Source organism: Anomaloglossus baeobatrachus, chromosome 2 (assembly GCF_048569485.1).
Source record: "Anomaloglossus baeobatrachus isolate aAnoBae1 chromosome 2, aAnoBae1.hap1, whole genome shotgun sequence".
In the NCBI taxonomy this organism is placed as follows: Eukaryota; Metazoa; Chordata; class Amphibia; order Anura; family Aromobatidae; genus Anomaloglossus; species Anomaloglossus baeobatrachus.
In genome coordinates this window covers 104,264,079-104,280,364 of record NC_134354.1, presented here as the reverse complement: position 1 = coordinate 104,280,364, position 16,286 = coordinate 104,264,079, and the positions used below count along the sequence as shown (strand labels likewise).

The 16,286-nt window shown below is 43.5% G+C and overlaps 1 protein-coding gene across 1 annotated transcript in view; it reads left to right on the top strand.

Annotated features, from left to right (window-relative positions):
- The window catches only part of PIPOX (pipecolic acid and sarcosine oxidase), a 142,937-nt gene that overhangs the window by 112,099 nt on the left and 14,552 nt on the right, over window positions 1-16,286 (top strand). The window contains exons 5-6 of the mRNA XM_075333183.1: window positions 10,565-10,717; window positions 14,125-14,283. Coding sequence (XP_075189298.1) covers window positions 10,565-10,717; window positions 14,125-14,283 — 312 coding nt within the window. The remainder of the gene's footprint in view (window positions 1-10,564; window positions 10,718-14,124; window positions 14,284-16,286) is intronic.

Sequence of the window (16,286 nt, the reverse complement as noted above, 5' to 3'; positions counted from 1 at the left end):
TTGTGGCTGAAAGTGTTGGGACCCCTTGAAATTGTTCCAGAAAATGAAATGTTTCTCCCGGAAAATTATTGCAATTATACATGTTTTGTTATACACATGTTTATCTCCTTTGTATGTATTGGCAAATTGGACGTAATTTATCACAAATCCCCCAAAATGGGTGGGACAAAATTGCTGGAACCTTTCCAATATTGTGGGTAAATAACTTTGTTTCAAGCATATTTCAAGCTTGTTCTAACTCACCTGTGGAAAGTAACAAGTATGGTCAATATGAAAATCACCACTGAAGCCAGAGGAAAAGGGGAGAAGTTGACTCAATCTTTGCATTGTGTATCTGTGTGTGCCACACTAAGCATTGAGAACAGAAAGAGGAGAAGAAAAGTGTCTGAGGATTTAAGATTGTTCTCAAGGTTATAAATTAATCTCCAGAGGTCTTGATGTTCCTTTGTCCAAGGTGTGCAACATACTCAAGAGGTTTACAACCAATGACACTGTAGCTAATCTCCCTGGATGTGGACAGCAGAGAAAAATTGATGAAAACTTGTAACGCAGGAAAGTACAGATGGTGGAAAATCAGCCGCAATTAAATTCCAAAGAAATTCATATATCAGTGTCAGCACAAACTATTCGTCAAAACTTTAAGAAAATGAAACACTAACTCAGAAGACCCAGAAGGACCCCACTGTTGACACAGATACATAAAAAAGCTAGACTGCAGTTTGCCAAAATGTATGTGCAGTTGATTTGCTGTCCCTGGCACTGGGTGCCTTGACTCTGTGAAAGGCATCAATAAAAGGGAGAAAAAGCGTAGGCATGCTTATTCAAATGTGCAAGGCATCATGAAATCTGAAGATTATCAAAAGATTTTGGGTCACAATGTAAGACGCAGAAATGGATGAAAACAAAGCGCATGAGAGATGTGAAGTGACCAGCAATGAGTTCAGATCTATATCCAATTAAACATCTGTGGAGAGATCTTAAAATTGCTGCTGGTAGAAGGCGCCTTCAAATATAAGAGACCTGGAACAGTTTGCAAAAGAAGAGTGGTCCAAAATTCCAGTTGAGAGGTGTAAGAAGCCTGTTCATGGTTATAGGAAGCGATTGATAAAGGGTATGCAACTAAATATTAAGTTGAAGCCAAACATTTTTGTCTGTCCCATTTTTGGGGTTTTGTTTGAAATTATGTGAAGTTTGCTTTTTTTCTCTGTTTTTTTTTGTGCTATTCCAAAACACACAAAGGAAATAAACATTTGTAGGACAAAACATGTCTACTTGCATTAAGTTTTTTGGAGAAAAGTTTATTCCGAAAAATGTCAAGAGTGCCAATACTTTCAGCCAAGACTGTATACAGTACATACTAAAATATCAGTTATAAGACCACCTGCAAGAAGAAAAAATTGTTCTATAAACTTTCAGGAATGCACCAGATTTCTCATACATTGAGCATTATTGATGTAAAGAGTATAGCACTAATTTCTTTTAGTTTATTCCTCCAAACTTTGCAGAATGGATTTAACCAATTACCCTCTCTCACTGCTGCTTACTGGGGATTCATAAATTGAGCCTGCAAGGAAAACAACCCAATTACGAATGCACCAGGCGTTCAGGACATTCAATGAATATAATTCCAAACTCTGAAATTATATTAAATGTAAACTTATTATGTGTACACATACTACAGTCATGGTCGAAAGTGTTGACACCCTTGAAATTTTTCCAAAAAATGCAAAACATTATTTCTCCAGGAAAATTATTGCAATTACACATTTTGTTATACACATGTTTATTTCCTTTGTGTTTATTGGAACAACACCAAAAAATAACAAAGAAAAAAAAAGAAAATTGGACATACTGTAATTTAACACAAAACACCAAAAATGTGCCAAAATTGTTGGCACCCTCAACTTAATATTTTGTTGCACAGCCTTTGGAATATATAACTGCAATCAATCTTTTTCTACAACCATCAACAGGTTTCTTAAACCTCTCAAGAGGAATTTTGGACTCTTCTTTTGCTAACTGTTCCATGCCTCTCATGGGTATCTTCTCTCAACAGCAATTTTAAGATCTCTCCACAGGTGCTCAATGGAATTTAGAGTCGGTCTCATTGCTGCCACTTCAGAACTTTCCAACTCTTCGTTTCCATCCCTTTCTGGGTGCTTCTTGAAGTATGTTTGGGGTCATTGTCCCACTGGAAGACCCATGACCTAGGATGCAAGCCCAGCTTTCTGACACTGAGCACTACATTTCAACCCAAAATCCTTTTGTAATTTTGGATTTCATGATGCCTTGCACACAGTCAATGTAGATAGATAAAACCGGTCCTTTGAGCGCTAATAGATCTATTATCTCAGGTTTTCTTTGTGAATAATTATGCTTTATTTGTGACAATTAGATTAAAACAAATAAAGCTCTTGTTATCACAACGCGTTTCAGCAAGATAAACTTGCCATCATCAGGTAGATCTTAATCCTCCCAAATAACCCTAGAGGGAAGACAAACGGCCGCAATTAGTTCCAGGATCTTATGAGTCGGGGAACTAGGAACCAGGAGCGGTCATCTCCCCAGGTTCACTCAGCCTAACATCGGATAACACCAGCCGAGATAACCCACCATCCTCCAGAGGAATTATATGATATCACCGAGGTTGTGCGAGGGCGCACAACTCAATCAGGTGAGCAGTTTTTTAATACGCTGTAACAAACTTTGTCCCACGGGTGCTTCTCATATGCGCTATCTTTATTTTCAGTTGCACACAGTCAAGACACCCAGTGCCAGAGGCAGCAAAACAACCCCAAAACATCTTTGAATGTCCACCATATTTGACTGTAGGTCCAGTGTTCTTCTCTTTGTAGGCCTCATTCCATTTTCAGTTAAAAGTAAATTCATGTGTTTTACCAAAAAGCTCTATCTCTGTCTCATCTGTCCATAAGACGTGTTCGCAGAAGGATTTTGGGTCACTCATGTGCATTTTTGAAAATTGCAGTCTAGGTTTTTATGTGTCAGCAGTGGGGTCTTCCTAGGTCTCCAGCCATAGCATTTAATTTCATTCAAATGTCAATGGATAGCTTGTGCTGACACTGATGCTCCCAGAGCATGCAGGACAGCTTGAGTTGCTTTGTAACTTGATTGGGGCTGCTTATCCACCATCTGGACTATCCTGCGTTGCAACTGTACCACAACCGTGCCACCGGCCAAGCCGCTCGGATCCGGAGCCGCGGTGGCTCGAGGGGTCTCCGGACCCGGGGGTTCGCGCGGACACTCGAATTCAAAAGAGAGGGGATAGGTATGTACAGGGGATGTGTAAGTTCGTGAAGCCACCCACAGTGCATGGTAATGTAGGAGACCACCGCTGCTGTTGGGGAGCCCGGTGGCGATGGTGTCGCAGCAGGATGTTTAACCCCTCCGTGGGTAGAGGGTTTGTGCCCCAGGGCCCGTTGGGTGTTGGTGACTGGGGTGCCGTTGGGTAGAGGAAAAGGGCTTTTCAGCGTACTCACTCAGTCCAAGAATAACAACTCCGACAGCTTGTAAACCAGAATTCTGAGCACCGCTGCAGCATGGAGGGAGCACGTGTGGATCTGTGCCCTTGATGTTGCTGTTAGCCTGTGGCCTTTTCCGTGGCACCTTCTCACTAGTTGGACCCTCAAGCTTGAAACTTTTCGGGTCCTGCTCACCTGTATGGCTAATGGAGTGAGCTTGCTCTCAGGGTTCACGCGTAGGATTTCTTTGGACTGTAATTTGGGAAAGTCCTACCCCATCGGTGCGCTAGTATCCCGATTTTGGAGTGGGTTGGGGATGAATCTTGAAGTCTTCACCCCTGTCGGGTAAATTACAGGGACGCGTGAAGCTACTTCCCAGCCTAGGGTCCACGTACCCCGTCGTCCCCTGGCCCCTGCCCAGTAATGGCTCAAGGCCGCTGGATGCCCTCCTCAGGAGTCCGTGCCCCTTGACGCGATCCCCTGCGACCAGGGTTCCAGCTCCTACCACGCCCAGACCAGCGTCTGCCACCTATTAAACTTCAGGAGCCCTGCTCTGGACCGGTGACCTCTCCCTCTCAGAGAGTCACCTTCCACCTCCTACTGCTTTCACTCCTGTTTCACTTCTCTGTCACTTTCTCACTTTCCCCTACCAACCCCCATGTGGGCGGTCCTACTCCCTTCAGGCCCCCCAATAGTGTGTCTGGTGGGTTCGGTGCAAAGTGTTCCTAGGATTTTGACTGGTTAAGCTGTTAGCAACACCAAAGGACCAGGATCCGTAACTAAGGAGGAGTGGATACTGTGCAGAAGGGCAGATTGAACAATACCCTGTGACGACCTGATAGGCCAGGGCATCACACAACCATTCATCAATTTTTCTTTGCCATCCATGTCCAGGGAGATTAGCTAGAGTGCAATGCGTTGTAAACTTCTTGATTATGTTGGGCACCGTGACAAAGGAACATCAAGATCTCTGGAGTTGGACTTGTAACCTTTAGATTGTTGATATTTTTCTCAAGACAGTTCTCTTCGCCACTTTATGTTTTCCATGCTCAGTATGACACACTGGTTTCAGGTGTGATTTTCATATTGCCCACACTTGTTTTTTGCCACAGGTGCGTATGAACGAGCATCAATTTTGGAACGGTGCTAACAATTTTGTCCTACCCATTTTGAGGGTTTTGTGTGAAATTGTGTCCAATTTGCGTTTTTTAGTCTATTTTCTTTGGGTATATTGGAACAACACACAAAAAAACTCAAACATGTCTATAAAAAAAGTGTAATTGCAATAATTTTCTGGAAAAAATACTGCTGCTCACTCACTGAGTGAATAGACTGCACAGGAGCAGCAGCGTTCTTCATCCCATGCAGTGCTGTCTGATGTAGCAGAGCTGAATGGGTTGAAGGAGAAAGAAGACAGAAGAGCAGGATCGTGGAGGGCTGACAGGGAGTAATAAACATGGAGTCTCTAATGTGTCTGTGTATTTATTTCTATTAAAGTAATTTTTCTCTGTGTTGTGTCTTTTTTTAACCCTTTATTGGAAATTCTTAATGGCCGGGTCAAACTTGCCTGACTTTAGGAATCTCTGGCTTAATACTACCTAGTAAAACAAAGCTAGTATTAACTTATTATTACCCAGCAAGCCACCCGGCTTCACGGCTGCTAGAGTTGGATACAGCACCAGATGATGGCGCTTCTATGAAAGCGCCATTTTCTGGGCGGCTGCGGACTGCAATTTGCAGCAGAGGGGCCCAGAAACCTCAGGCCAACCTGTGCTGCGGATGCCAATCCCCACCTGCCTAGTTGTACCTGGCTGGACACAAAAATGGGGCGAAACCTATGTCGATTTTTTTTTTTTTTTATTATTTCATGAAATTCAAGAAAAAATTAAAAAAAGGGCTTCCCTATATTTTTAGTTCCCAGCTGGGTACAAATAGGCAGCAGGGGGTTGGGGGCAGCCGTACCTGCCTGCTGTACCTGGCTAGCACACAAAAATATGGCGAAGCCCATGTCATTTTTTGGGGGGGGCAAAAAATTCCTGCATACAGTCCTGGATGGAGTATGCTGAGGCTTGTAGTTCTGCAGCTGCTGTCTGCTCTCCTACATACACTAGTGAATAGAGCATGCTGAGCCTTGTTGTTCTGCAGCTGCTGTGTGCTTTCCTCCATACAAACAGGCAGCAGCTGCAGAACTACACGGCTAAGCATGCTCCATCCAGGACTGTATGCAGGAGTTTTTTGCCCCCTCAAAAAATTACGTGGGCTTCGCCATGTTTTTGTATGCTAGCCAGGTACAGCAGGCAGTTACGGGCTGCCCCCAACCCCCAGCTGCCTATTTGTACCCATGCTTTCTGGGCACCCCTGCTGCGAATTGCAGTCCACAGCTGCCCCAGAAAAGGGCGCTTTCATAGAAGCGCCATCTTCTGGCGCTGTAGCCAACTCTTCCAGCTGCCCTGGTGACGGGTGGCTCACTGGGTAATAATGGGGTTAGGGCTAGCTGTATATTATCAACTGGCCCTAAGCCTGAAATGCATGGTGTCACGCCAATATTAGACATGGCCACCATGAATTTCTAGTACAGATAAAAAAAAACACAACACACAGAAAAATATTTTTATTAGAAATAAAACACAACACAATTAGTGACTCCATCTTTATTGAAATAAAGAACCCCCCTCCATAGTAATCCTGGGTCAAGGGTCCCGCTCCGTCCAATCCGGATCCAATATCATTTGATCGGTTTGCTGGAAGGCAAAGCGATCAGATGATGTGTCAGGTTCAAGGGCCTGAATCACATGACACAGCAGCTGATTGTATAAACGGCTTTTATACAATCAGCTGATGCATCAGTGCAAAAAAAAAAACTACACACTTCGGTGCAGACTCCTGTCCGACAGCATCAGCTGATAGTTTAGCCGGCCGGGTGGTAAAAGCCAGCCTCACCACTTGACTTATAGTGTCAGCTGATTCCGTCAGGTGACCGCATCAGCTGATCATCGCCAGGTCTGAGAGAGAGAGAAAAAGAGAGAGAAAGAAGAGAGAGAGAAGATAGAGAAAAGAGAGAGAGAGAAAAGAGAGAGAAAAGAGAGAGAGAGACTGAGAGTGAGACTGAGAGAGAGACAGAGAGAGAGAGACTGAGAGAGATAGAGAGAAACTGAGAGAGAGATAGAGACTGAGAGAGAGAGACTGAGAGAAAGAGAGAGAGACAGAGAGAGAGACAGAGAGAGAGAGAAACAGAGAGAGATAGAGACTGAGAGAGAGAGAGAGAGAGAGACTGAGAGAGAAAGAGACAGAGAGAGACAGAGAGAGAGACTGAGAGACTGAGAGAGAGACTGAGGGAGAGACTGAGAGAGAGACTGAGAGAGAGAGACTGAGAGAGAGACTGAGAGAGAGACAGTCTCTCTCTCTCTGTCTCTCTCAGTCTCTCTCTCAGTCTCTCTCTCTCTCTCTCTGTCTCTCTCTCAGTCTCTCTCTCAGTCTCTCTCTCAGTCTCTCTCTGTCTCTCTCTCAGTCTCTCTCTCTCTCTGTCTCTCTCTGTCTCTCTCAGTCTCTCTCTCTCAGTCTCTCTCTCTCAGTCTCTCTCAGTCTCTCTCTCAGTCTCTCTCTCAGTCTTTCTCTCAGTCTTTCTCTCAGTCTCTCTCAGTCTTTCTCTCAGTCTTTCTCTCAGTCTCTCTCAGTCTTTCTCTCAGTCTCTTTCTCATTCTCTCTGTCTCAGTCTCTCTGTCTCAGTCTCTCTCTCAGTCTCTCTGTCTCAGTCTCACTCTCTGTCTCAGTCTCTCTCTCTCCCTCAGTCTCTCTCTCAGTCTCTCTCTCTCCCTCAGTCTCTCTCTCTGTCTCTCTCTGTCTCTCTCTCTCTCTCTGTTTCTCTCTCTCTCAGTCTCTGAGACAGAGAGAAACTGAGAGAGAGAGAGAGAGACAGAGAGAGAGACAGAGAGAGAGAGAATTAGAGAACTCCCAGAAACTCACCATCTACCGTTCACTGCGGAGGGACTACAATCTGGCCCCATATCTGGAGAGGCTATGCCACCCCAAAGAGAGGCAGACCCTGTGCCTGTACAGACTGAGTGCCCACAGCCTAGAGGTGGAAACAGGGCGGCACCGACAGACATACAAGCCGCGGGAGAACAGACTGTGCTAGCACTGCCAGCAGGGGGCTCTGGAGGACGAGGTGCATTTCCTGCTGCACTGTAACAAATACTCAGCAGTGAGGACTTCCCACTTCCAGAAACTTACCACTCATACCCCGGACTTTCATCCATGGACGAGGATATGAAACTCTGCATCCTACTGGGGGAAGAGGAATCAATGGTGGAGATCGCAACCCAATATGTCACCACATGTCATAAGCTGAGGGGAACATAAAGCCCTTAAAAGGACTTTCAGAGCCCAAATTGTGCCCCCAACTCCCCATGACCCTGATCCCCTCCCACCACACTTACTGTATTTCTCTTGCTTTGGCAATACTAATTGTATTTTGGTCCTGTCAATAAAACATATTTGAATTGAATTGAATTGAGAGAGAGAGACAGAGAGAGAGAGAGAGACTGAGAGAGACAAACTGAGAGAGAGAGAAACTGAGATTAAGAGAGAGAGACTGAGAGAGACAGAGAGAGAGAGACAGAGAGAGAGGGAGACTGAGAGAGAGAGAGACTGAGAGAAAGAGAGCAATGCAGCCTCATTCCGTGAACTGCTCTGATTTTAGAGGTGTGTCCCGCGGCTCACAGCTGATGTCCGGCTCCTCCCTTCAGTGCATAATTAAATTAAATTATAATTATAAATAAATGATAATTATAATTAAAAATGAATTACATTTTTTACCAGGACGGCCGGGACACAAACTCGTGAAGTACTGCTTCTTAGACGGGAGCTCTATTCATTGAGCCACTGGCTCTATTAATAAACATAGGCAGATTTGGTTATCTTGACTTCTACATTGCAGACTGAAGTCCCGGCGACAGCGCGGCTCACTTCAGCTGCTACGTGAGAGGACACAGATCGCTCCCTGTCATCTTCATGTAGCAGAGCTGACAGTGTCGTGTGGATTACTTTGGACCTGGATTGTTGTTTTGGGATTAATAAAAAGGTAAATGAGGAGGTTTTTGTCTTTTATTCCAAATAAAGGATTTTTCGCTGTGTATGTTTCTTTACTTTCACTTACAGGTTGATCATGGAAGGTATCTCGGGGAGTCGCCTGGTATGATTAACCTCTTATTACCCCGATTGCCACCGCACCAGGGCAATTCGAAATGAGCTGGGTAGAGTCCCGGGACTGTCGCATCTAATGCAGCAATTCCGGGCGGCTGCTGGGTGATATTGTTAGGGTGGTTGACTCCCGATAACGTGGCGCTCCCCATCCTGACAATACCAGCCTCCAGCCGTGTGGCTTTATTCTGGCTGGTATCAAATATGGGGGGAACCGCATTTTTATTTTTTTTTTTATTTATTTTACTGCACGATATAGACTTGCCCCCCGGCGTCTGTGATTGGTTGCAGTGAGACAGCTGTCACTCATCGTGGGGGCGTGTCTGACTGCAACCATTCATGGGTGCCGGTGGGCGGGGAAAGCACAGAATAACTAATTAAATAATGAAGCGACAGCCATGTTCAAAAGAGGAAAAGCCTCGGGAGATTTGTGACAACCGTGCAGCGAGACGCCCATGATCGGTGAGTAGGAAAGAGAGAGGGATTGTGCTGGGGACGCAGGACTCATGCAGATATGAAAGGTGCACACATACTTACTGTGAAAAGCCATGCTTTTGGTGCTCAAACCGTTCTCGAACGCTACTCGAACTGTCGAGCTTTTAGCAAAAGGCTCGAGTTCGTCGAACGTCTCGAACACCCCCCAAAATCACTCGAACATGAAATTGGCGAACCTCGAACATCGCTCATCTCTACCCACCACTATAGGACTGATTCTGCACCATGAGAATAGCAGATCAGATAAGAAAATGTGCATTTGACCCAGTAATTGGATTAACACAATGTTGATGTTCTAGAATGTGATGATATAGTTAGATTTTGAAGAAATGTTGATTTTTTTTTTTCTTCAACAATAAAGGCTGCTTTTCACGCAGCGACATCGCTAGTGATGTCGACTCGCTAGTGATAGCACCCATCCCCGCCGTTTATGCGTTACGGGCAAATCGCTGCCCGTGGCGAAAAATATCGCCGATACGCGCCACACCAACTTACCTTCCTAACGACGTCGCTGTTGCCGGCGTACAACCTCTTTTTTAAGGGGGCGTTTCGTGCAGCATCACAGCGACGTCACATAGCAGGCCACCAATAGAAGCGGAGGGGCGGATAGCAGCCGCATGAATGTCACTCCCACCTCGTTGCTGGAGGACGCAGGAACGCTGTTGTTCGTCGTTCCCGGGGTGTCACACATAGCTATGTGTGCTGCCTTAGGAACAACGAACAACCTGCATCTCAAACGAGCAACTATATTTTGAAAATGAACGACATGTCAACAATCAACGATTTGGTGAGTATTTGGGATCGTTAGCGGTCACTCGTGTCACACGCAATGACGTCGCTAACGAGGCCGGATGTGCGTCACAAATTCCGTGACCCCAGCGACATTTCATTAGTGATGTCGTTGTGTATAACGGGGCCTTAAATGTGAATTGTTGTTCATGGGAAAATATGACATCCCCTGAAAATAAACTCTAGTGCATCTTTTGGAGCAAAAAATAATATAAGACCCTGCATTATTTTTGAAGAAACACAGTATTAGTTAATTTTTGCCAACAATATTGTGAAAATCTGGTATCATTGGCTTTGCTTTCTGCTCTATTGAATATTCAAGTTAGACAATGAGCGTAACAGAAGCAGCTTTCCATATTACCATATGACATAATGAATTATATAGGTTGTGCAAGGTACATGGTGATTATTTTATCCTAAGTAGCACTGGGTAATGTTGTTACATGGTAACAGTGGATATGTGTAAGTTATAATGCAGCTATTTAGCTGCTTTTATTAAATAATGGCTCGTACCCATTACATATAATGTTTTGTGACAGTACAGTTATTACATGGCAATGTTCCATATTGTTTATTTTATTATATGTGTGTTTGCTTTCCAGACTCTAAGAATTAATGTCTGTTACTGGAAGGAGAAAATTCCTGGGAGATCTGGACTCCTGCAAAAATTTCCTACATTCCTGGGTGTAAACCTGAATGGAGAAGAGCATGAGGTGTATGGACTACCCTCCCAGGAGTACCCGGGGCTCTTTAAGGTGCCTACGTCTGCTTATCTTACATGTAATCACTTTATTCCCAGCATATGGTCTCATCTGTATTAGGAAATCTGTTTTCTGTCCCATTAGAAGAACATAAAATCAGAAATCATGCAGGACGTAAATTTGGTAGATAGAGGACACCATCGGAGCCCTATTGACCTAACAGAATATAATGGACTCTGTAGGAACAAAAGTAGAGGTTATCCAAGCCAATATTGTGATGTTTACTGCCTAGCAATATTTCAATGTGTATCTCCAACCTTGAACATCATTTCACAGTACATCAAGTCCCTACTCTATTTTCTGCTACAGATATTGTCCATTTCCATTGTGGCACTAATTTTTCTATTTCCATTTTTCTGAATGCTACATGTACATTTTCTCTGACCCTGATTCATTAGAATAAAGCGTTAAATGTAGCCGGTTCAATAATAGACTAAGAAAAACAAGTCTGTAGAGGCCTACAGAAATATCTCATGGCTCTTCATTGAGGCAGTATGTAAATAAAATGACATGAACATTCAATAATTACATCCATATCATAATTAACTGTGATTTATTTAACTAATTAATTGATTACATTGAGTTCATGTTTGTATGTCTACATCCAACCCTTGAGGGATATGTAGAAACGTTAATTTGCCTGAAATCCGGAGAAAACGTCAATTAAATTGTTACTCTGCTGCCATATCCTATACAGACTAAAATGATTTCAAAGGATTGTCTCATAGAAACATCAGGTGATTATATACTCTATTAGGAAATATGGAATTTGAGGTGGGGAAGCCCAGATTAGGGTTATTGTCGGAGCCAGCAGCTCCAATCTGAGCGGTGATGATGTGGAGACATATACTAGGCATATTGCTAAGACCTTAACTTAGAGGTACTTTGCTACTGCGATATCGTCGGGGTCAAATCGAAAGTGAGGCACATCCGGCGCCGGTAACGACGTCGCAACGTGTAAAGCCTAGAAGCACCGATAAACGATCGCAAAAGCGTCGAAAATCGGTGATCTGTGTAGTGTCAGTCATTTCCATAATTTCGCTGCAGCGACAGGTACGATGTTGTTACTCGTTCCTGCGGCAGCACACATCGCTGTGTATGAAGCCGCAGGAGCGAGGAACATCTCCTTACCTGTGTCCCGCCTGCAATGAGGAAGGAAGGAGGTGGGCGGGATGTTTACATCCCGCTCATCTCCGCCCCTCCACGTCTATTGGCCGCCTGCCGTGTGACGTTGCTGTGACGCCGCATGATGCGCCCCCTTAGGAAGGAGGTGGGTCACCAGCCAGAGCGACGTCGCAGGGCAGGTAAGTGCGTGTGAAGCTGCCATAGCGATAATGTTCGCTACGCAGCTATCACAAGATATCGCATCTGCGACGGGGGCGGGTACTATCGCGCTCGGCATCGCTACAATCGGCTAGCGATGTCGCAGCATGCAAAGTACCCCTTACTTTTAGGGCCTAGTCTTTTGGACCCCAACAAATCTTCTGTACTTCACTGCTTCTGAGCAGGAATTGTGCAGATGACTGCAACTCACCCTCAATCAAGAGAATAAAGTTGTCTCTGAAGAGGTATACATAATCTTTTTTGTGAAGGTATTGCCATGCTTGACTAATGTCCTTGTCCTTTTGTTCCAGTGATCAATTTTGTATGCTTTTGATGCACATGTAGGTGTATATACTGTATATGGTATAGCTCAGCAATCAGGAAGGACTATCATTGTTTGTATCAAAGCAGAGGCAGGGAATGAAGCAGCAGAGCTCACAGATTAGCAATAGAGTTAAAACTTTAAAGCATTGATTACTCATTACAGATAGTGTGTGACAGGACAGCAGTAATAAACAGCTAACATCATTTAACCATAGCCATACATGTTGAGGTCACATGGACATTACCAAGACTGTGTTTACATTAAAGAGCCTAATACGTGTTTAATGCAGTCCTGGGAGACCTCAGAGTGTTACACGCGTGTTTTCCTGCATGTTGGTCAGATGTATGGGCCCTACCATGCTAACTCCTATGAAGACATATAAGTTGCCCCGTCCTTCATTATGTAGTAATGTCTCCCATCCTGGGCCACTTCCTGGTATATATGTTCCCCATCCTAGGACCCATCCTGGTGAATATGTCCCCATCCTGGAATAACTATTTCCCATCCTGGTATATGTCCCCCATCCTGGTATATATGTCTCTATCCTGGTATATATGTTCCTCATCCTACTATAGATCTCCCCCATCCTTGTATATATGTCTCCATCTTGGTATATATGGCCCCATTCTGATATATATGTCCCCAATCCAGGGCCCATCCTGGTATATATGTCTGAATCCTGGAATATATGTACCCCATCCTGGTATTTATGATTCCCATCCTGATATATAGGTTCATCATTCTGGTAAATATGTTTTCATCCTGGTATATATGCTCTCCATCCCGGTATATATGTCATATGTCCCCATCTTGATATATATATCCTCATCCTTGGCAGATCCTAGTATATATGTCCTTATCCTGGGCCCTTTCCTGGCATGTACAAAGCCTGTTCTGCCTCTAATGCATAAAAAAAGAAAAAAAAAAACATTCTATTTACCTTAATAAGCTCCTACACCACGCGTCGGCCTCTGTAGCTAGTATGTAGTGACTGGCAGGTAATATCGGCGTGCTCGCCATGGCACATGACAACATTGACATGCGCTCACATCACATGCACTCTGACGTCAGCTGCCAGCCACTGTTTCGTTGGTAGCTTGTATTGCAGCAAAGGAATCCAACAGGTCTCTGTGCTGGAATGCATTTCAGCTGTATGTGCGTCCTTGGAACCATCTCCAGCTGAAGCAGGCACTGGGGCCAGCGGGTCCCAGTTACCCCTGGGCTAGTCGCAACCTCTGGGGGCACATTCAACATTTCTGTGGCAAAAAATATTTTACCGTATGTATTTATCATTTCTACACATGAAATATCTAGTGATGGCCGACTAATCGTGTTTGGATTATTCATAACAAATCCCAAAGTGCTAATACGGTATTCGTCACGAATAACGAACCTGATGCAAGCCAATGGGGAACTCGAGTATTTTCTTACCATGACGAATACTGGAATAGTGCTCTGTATTCGGTAGGCATTTTCTGAACACAAATAATTACTATTCACCTATCATTATATTACGTAAGCATTTATTTAAATGTTTTTTAGCATGTGATAAATTTCCCTGTGCACTTTTAAAAAAGCAAATTATCGCAGTAGTGTTATGGTATAAATGGAGTAAGTCACCAGTTTCTAGCACAGCTTCACAGCACCAATAATAATCTATGAATGTTCCTCAATACATTGCCTTGTTAGTCCTATGGTGACTTAGATTGTATCTTTCATTCTGTATCATAAAATGTTGTATTTTCTATCACAGATTTGTTTTCATGGCGGAAATGAGGCAGACCCTGAAGAGCGTGAGCTTCAGGACAAACCCAAAAAAATCCAGGATATCCAAATACTGTGCAATTTTGTCAGTCAATACTTTCCAGGCTTGCATCCTAAGCCAGCCGTGATAGAACAGTGCATGTATACGGTGAGTAGAATCTGGGACAACTGAGCCTTGAGACTATATTAAAATGTATAATTAATATGGTTCTCCATAGTCTATCAATAGTTAATCAGTGGAGGTCCAACATCTGGGACCCTCACTACCAGATAATTGACTGCTGGTTAAAGCTTACATCTTTTGCCTTGTAATGTAGCTTGTCCCATTCAAGTGAAGGCTGGTGTACAGACTATATGCTGTTTCTATGTAAACAGTGGCTAAATTAGGTTGGTGGTAGGTGGTGACTTTCGCCCCCGCACAGGTCATGCAGAATATTGCAATTGAATGTCGCAACCACGACAAGCAAGTTTCTAAAAGACAGTTGGGATTTTTTTCGACTTGCTTGTTGCGTCCGTGGGTCCATTCATGGACATTATGCTTTAATGTAGCAGCTGCATACAGAAATCTTTGACCATATGACCTATGTCACTGTGTATCCCCAGCCTAATTGAGACTGTGATTGAGCCCCTCCATTAAAGAGAGGCCAGCAGGGTTTGGTGCGAGAATAAAAGTGATTAAAACATTTAGGTATTGCAAGGGTTAAGTAAAAGGGGAGAGTAGTGGGTGACATAAGGGGTTAGTTGTAGGGGAGGAGGGGTAAAGGTGGGCGATTTATAAGGTCGTGTCCTTTAGTTGAATGTAGCCATTTTAGGCATAGCCCAAGAGAGAAGAAATTTCCACCCATCCTGCCTTTGTTGTTTGGTAGTCCGAATTGATGTGTATATATACAGTGTCAAGCAACAGGTTAACAATGTTTTATACTTTTGACTTTCAGGCTCCATATCTCACCATTCTCTACAGCTTTGAGCGTGAGACCACCTTGATTTTATACACAATCATCTTGCCTGTATCATACATAAATTTGATTTGCAACTATTTAGCATATGATTAATTATGCAGATTCTTGTCTTGTCATTGCATTGTTACTATTTTGCTTCTGGTGTTTGAAAAATCTTTTCTTCCGGTATACTACAAATTACAACCTGTTCTCACATTCTCTAATAGCTCAATGTGTAATTAGATTGATTCCCAAACGAAAGTCACGTCGGTTCAAAACGAGGAAGAGTCATGAAGATTTCCCAAACAGCATCATACAGCTCATCGATAGCAGTCTCTCGGTCAAGAAAATTGCCAAACTGCATCATGTGAGTGCTATGACAGTTGGAAGAATTATAAATTAAGTCCTTCCATTCATTCAAAAGCCAAGAGGTGGTCGTCCAAGTGGAGTTAACAAGTCAGCTCTTCACAAGGTCTATCAGTTCTGGTGTGACAAAAATGGCAGTGGAAATGGCTCGTACGCTTAGTAATTCTGAAATTACAGACATCCATGCCAGCACTTTGTGATGCTCATTACACAAGTCTAGAATGGTGGCTCAAAAAAAGGTGAAGAAGCCTCAAGTTCAATATCATAATAAGAAGCAAAGGCTTGAGTTTGCAAAAAAAAGTACAAAAAGTGGACATAAGATTATTGGAAATTGGTGATTTGGAGTGGTGAGACAAAAGTCAATAGACTAGGCTCTGGTGATGTGCTGGCTATGTGCAAATATTTCTGGAAGGAACAAGGGACAAAGAGGTTAACGGATTGAGAAATTAAAGGATTTGTCAACGTCAGAGGAGTAAGCCTGATGATATGGGGTGTTCACAGCCAAAGGCATTGGATACTTGACCAAGATCTATGATGATCTCAAAGCTGAGCTATATGTGAGTATCCTATAAGATGAGTTACTTTATATACTCAAAAACTATGGGTATGAAAAGGACGACATAGGGTTCCAGCAGGACAAAGGTCTGAATCATACGTCGATATTGGCTAAGAAATGGTTCAATGACAATGAAGTAAAGGTGCTGGAAGTCCTTTTTATTAATATAAAAGTAGATATATACAGACACAAAAAATAACAATAAAATGTATGTACATTCCAGCCTGTACCTGGTATAAAAATATCCAACACATCCAAACCATAGCTCCATTGCCCTTACAAACATACCCA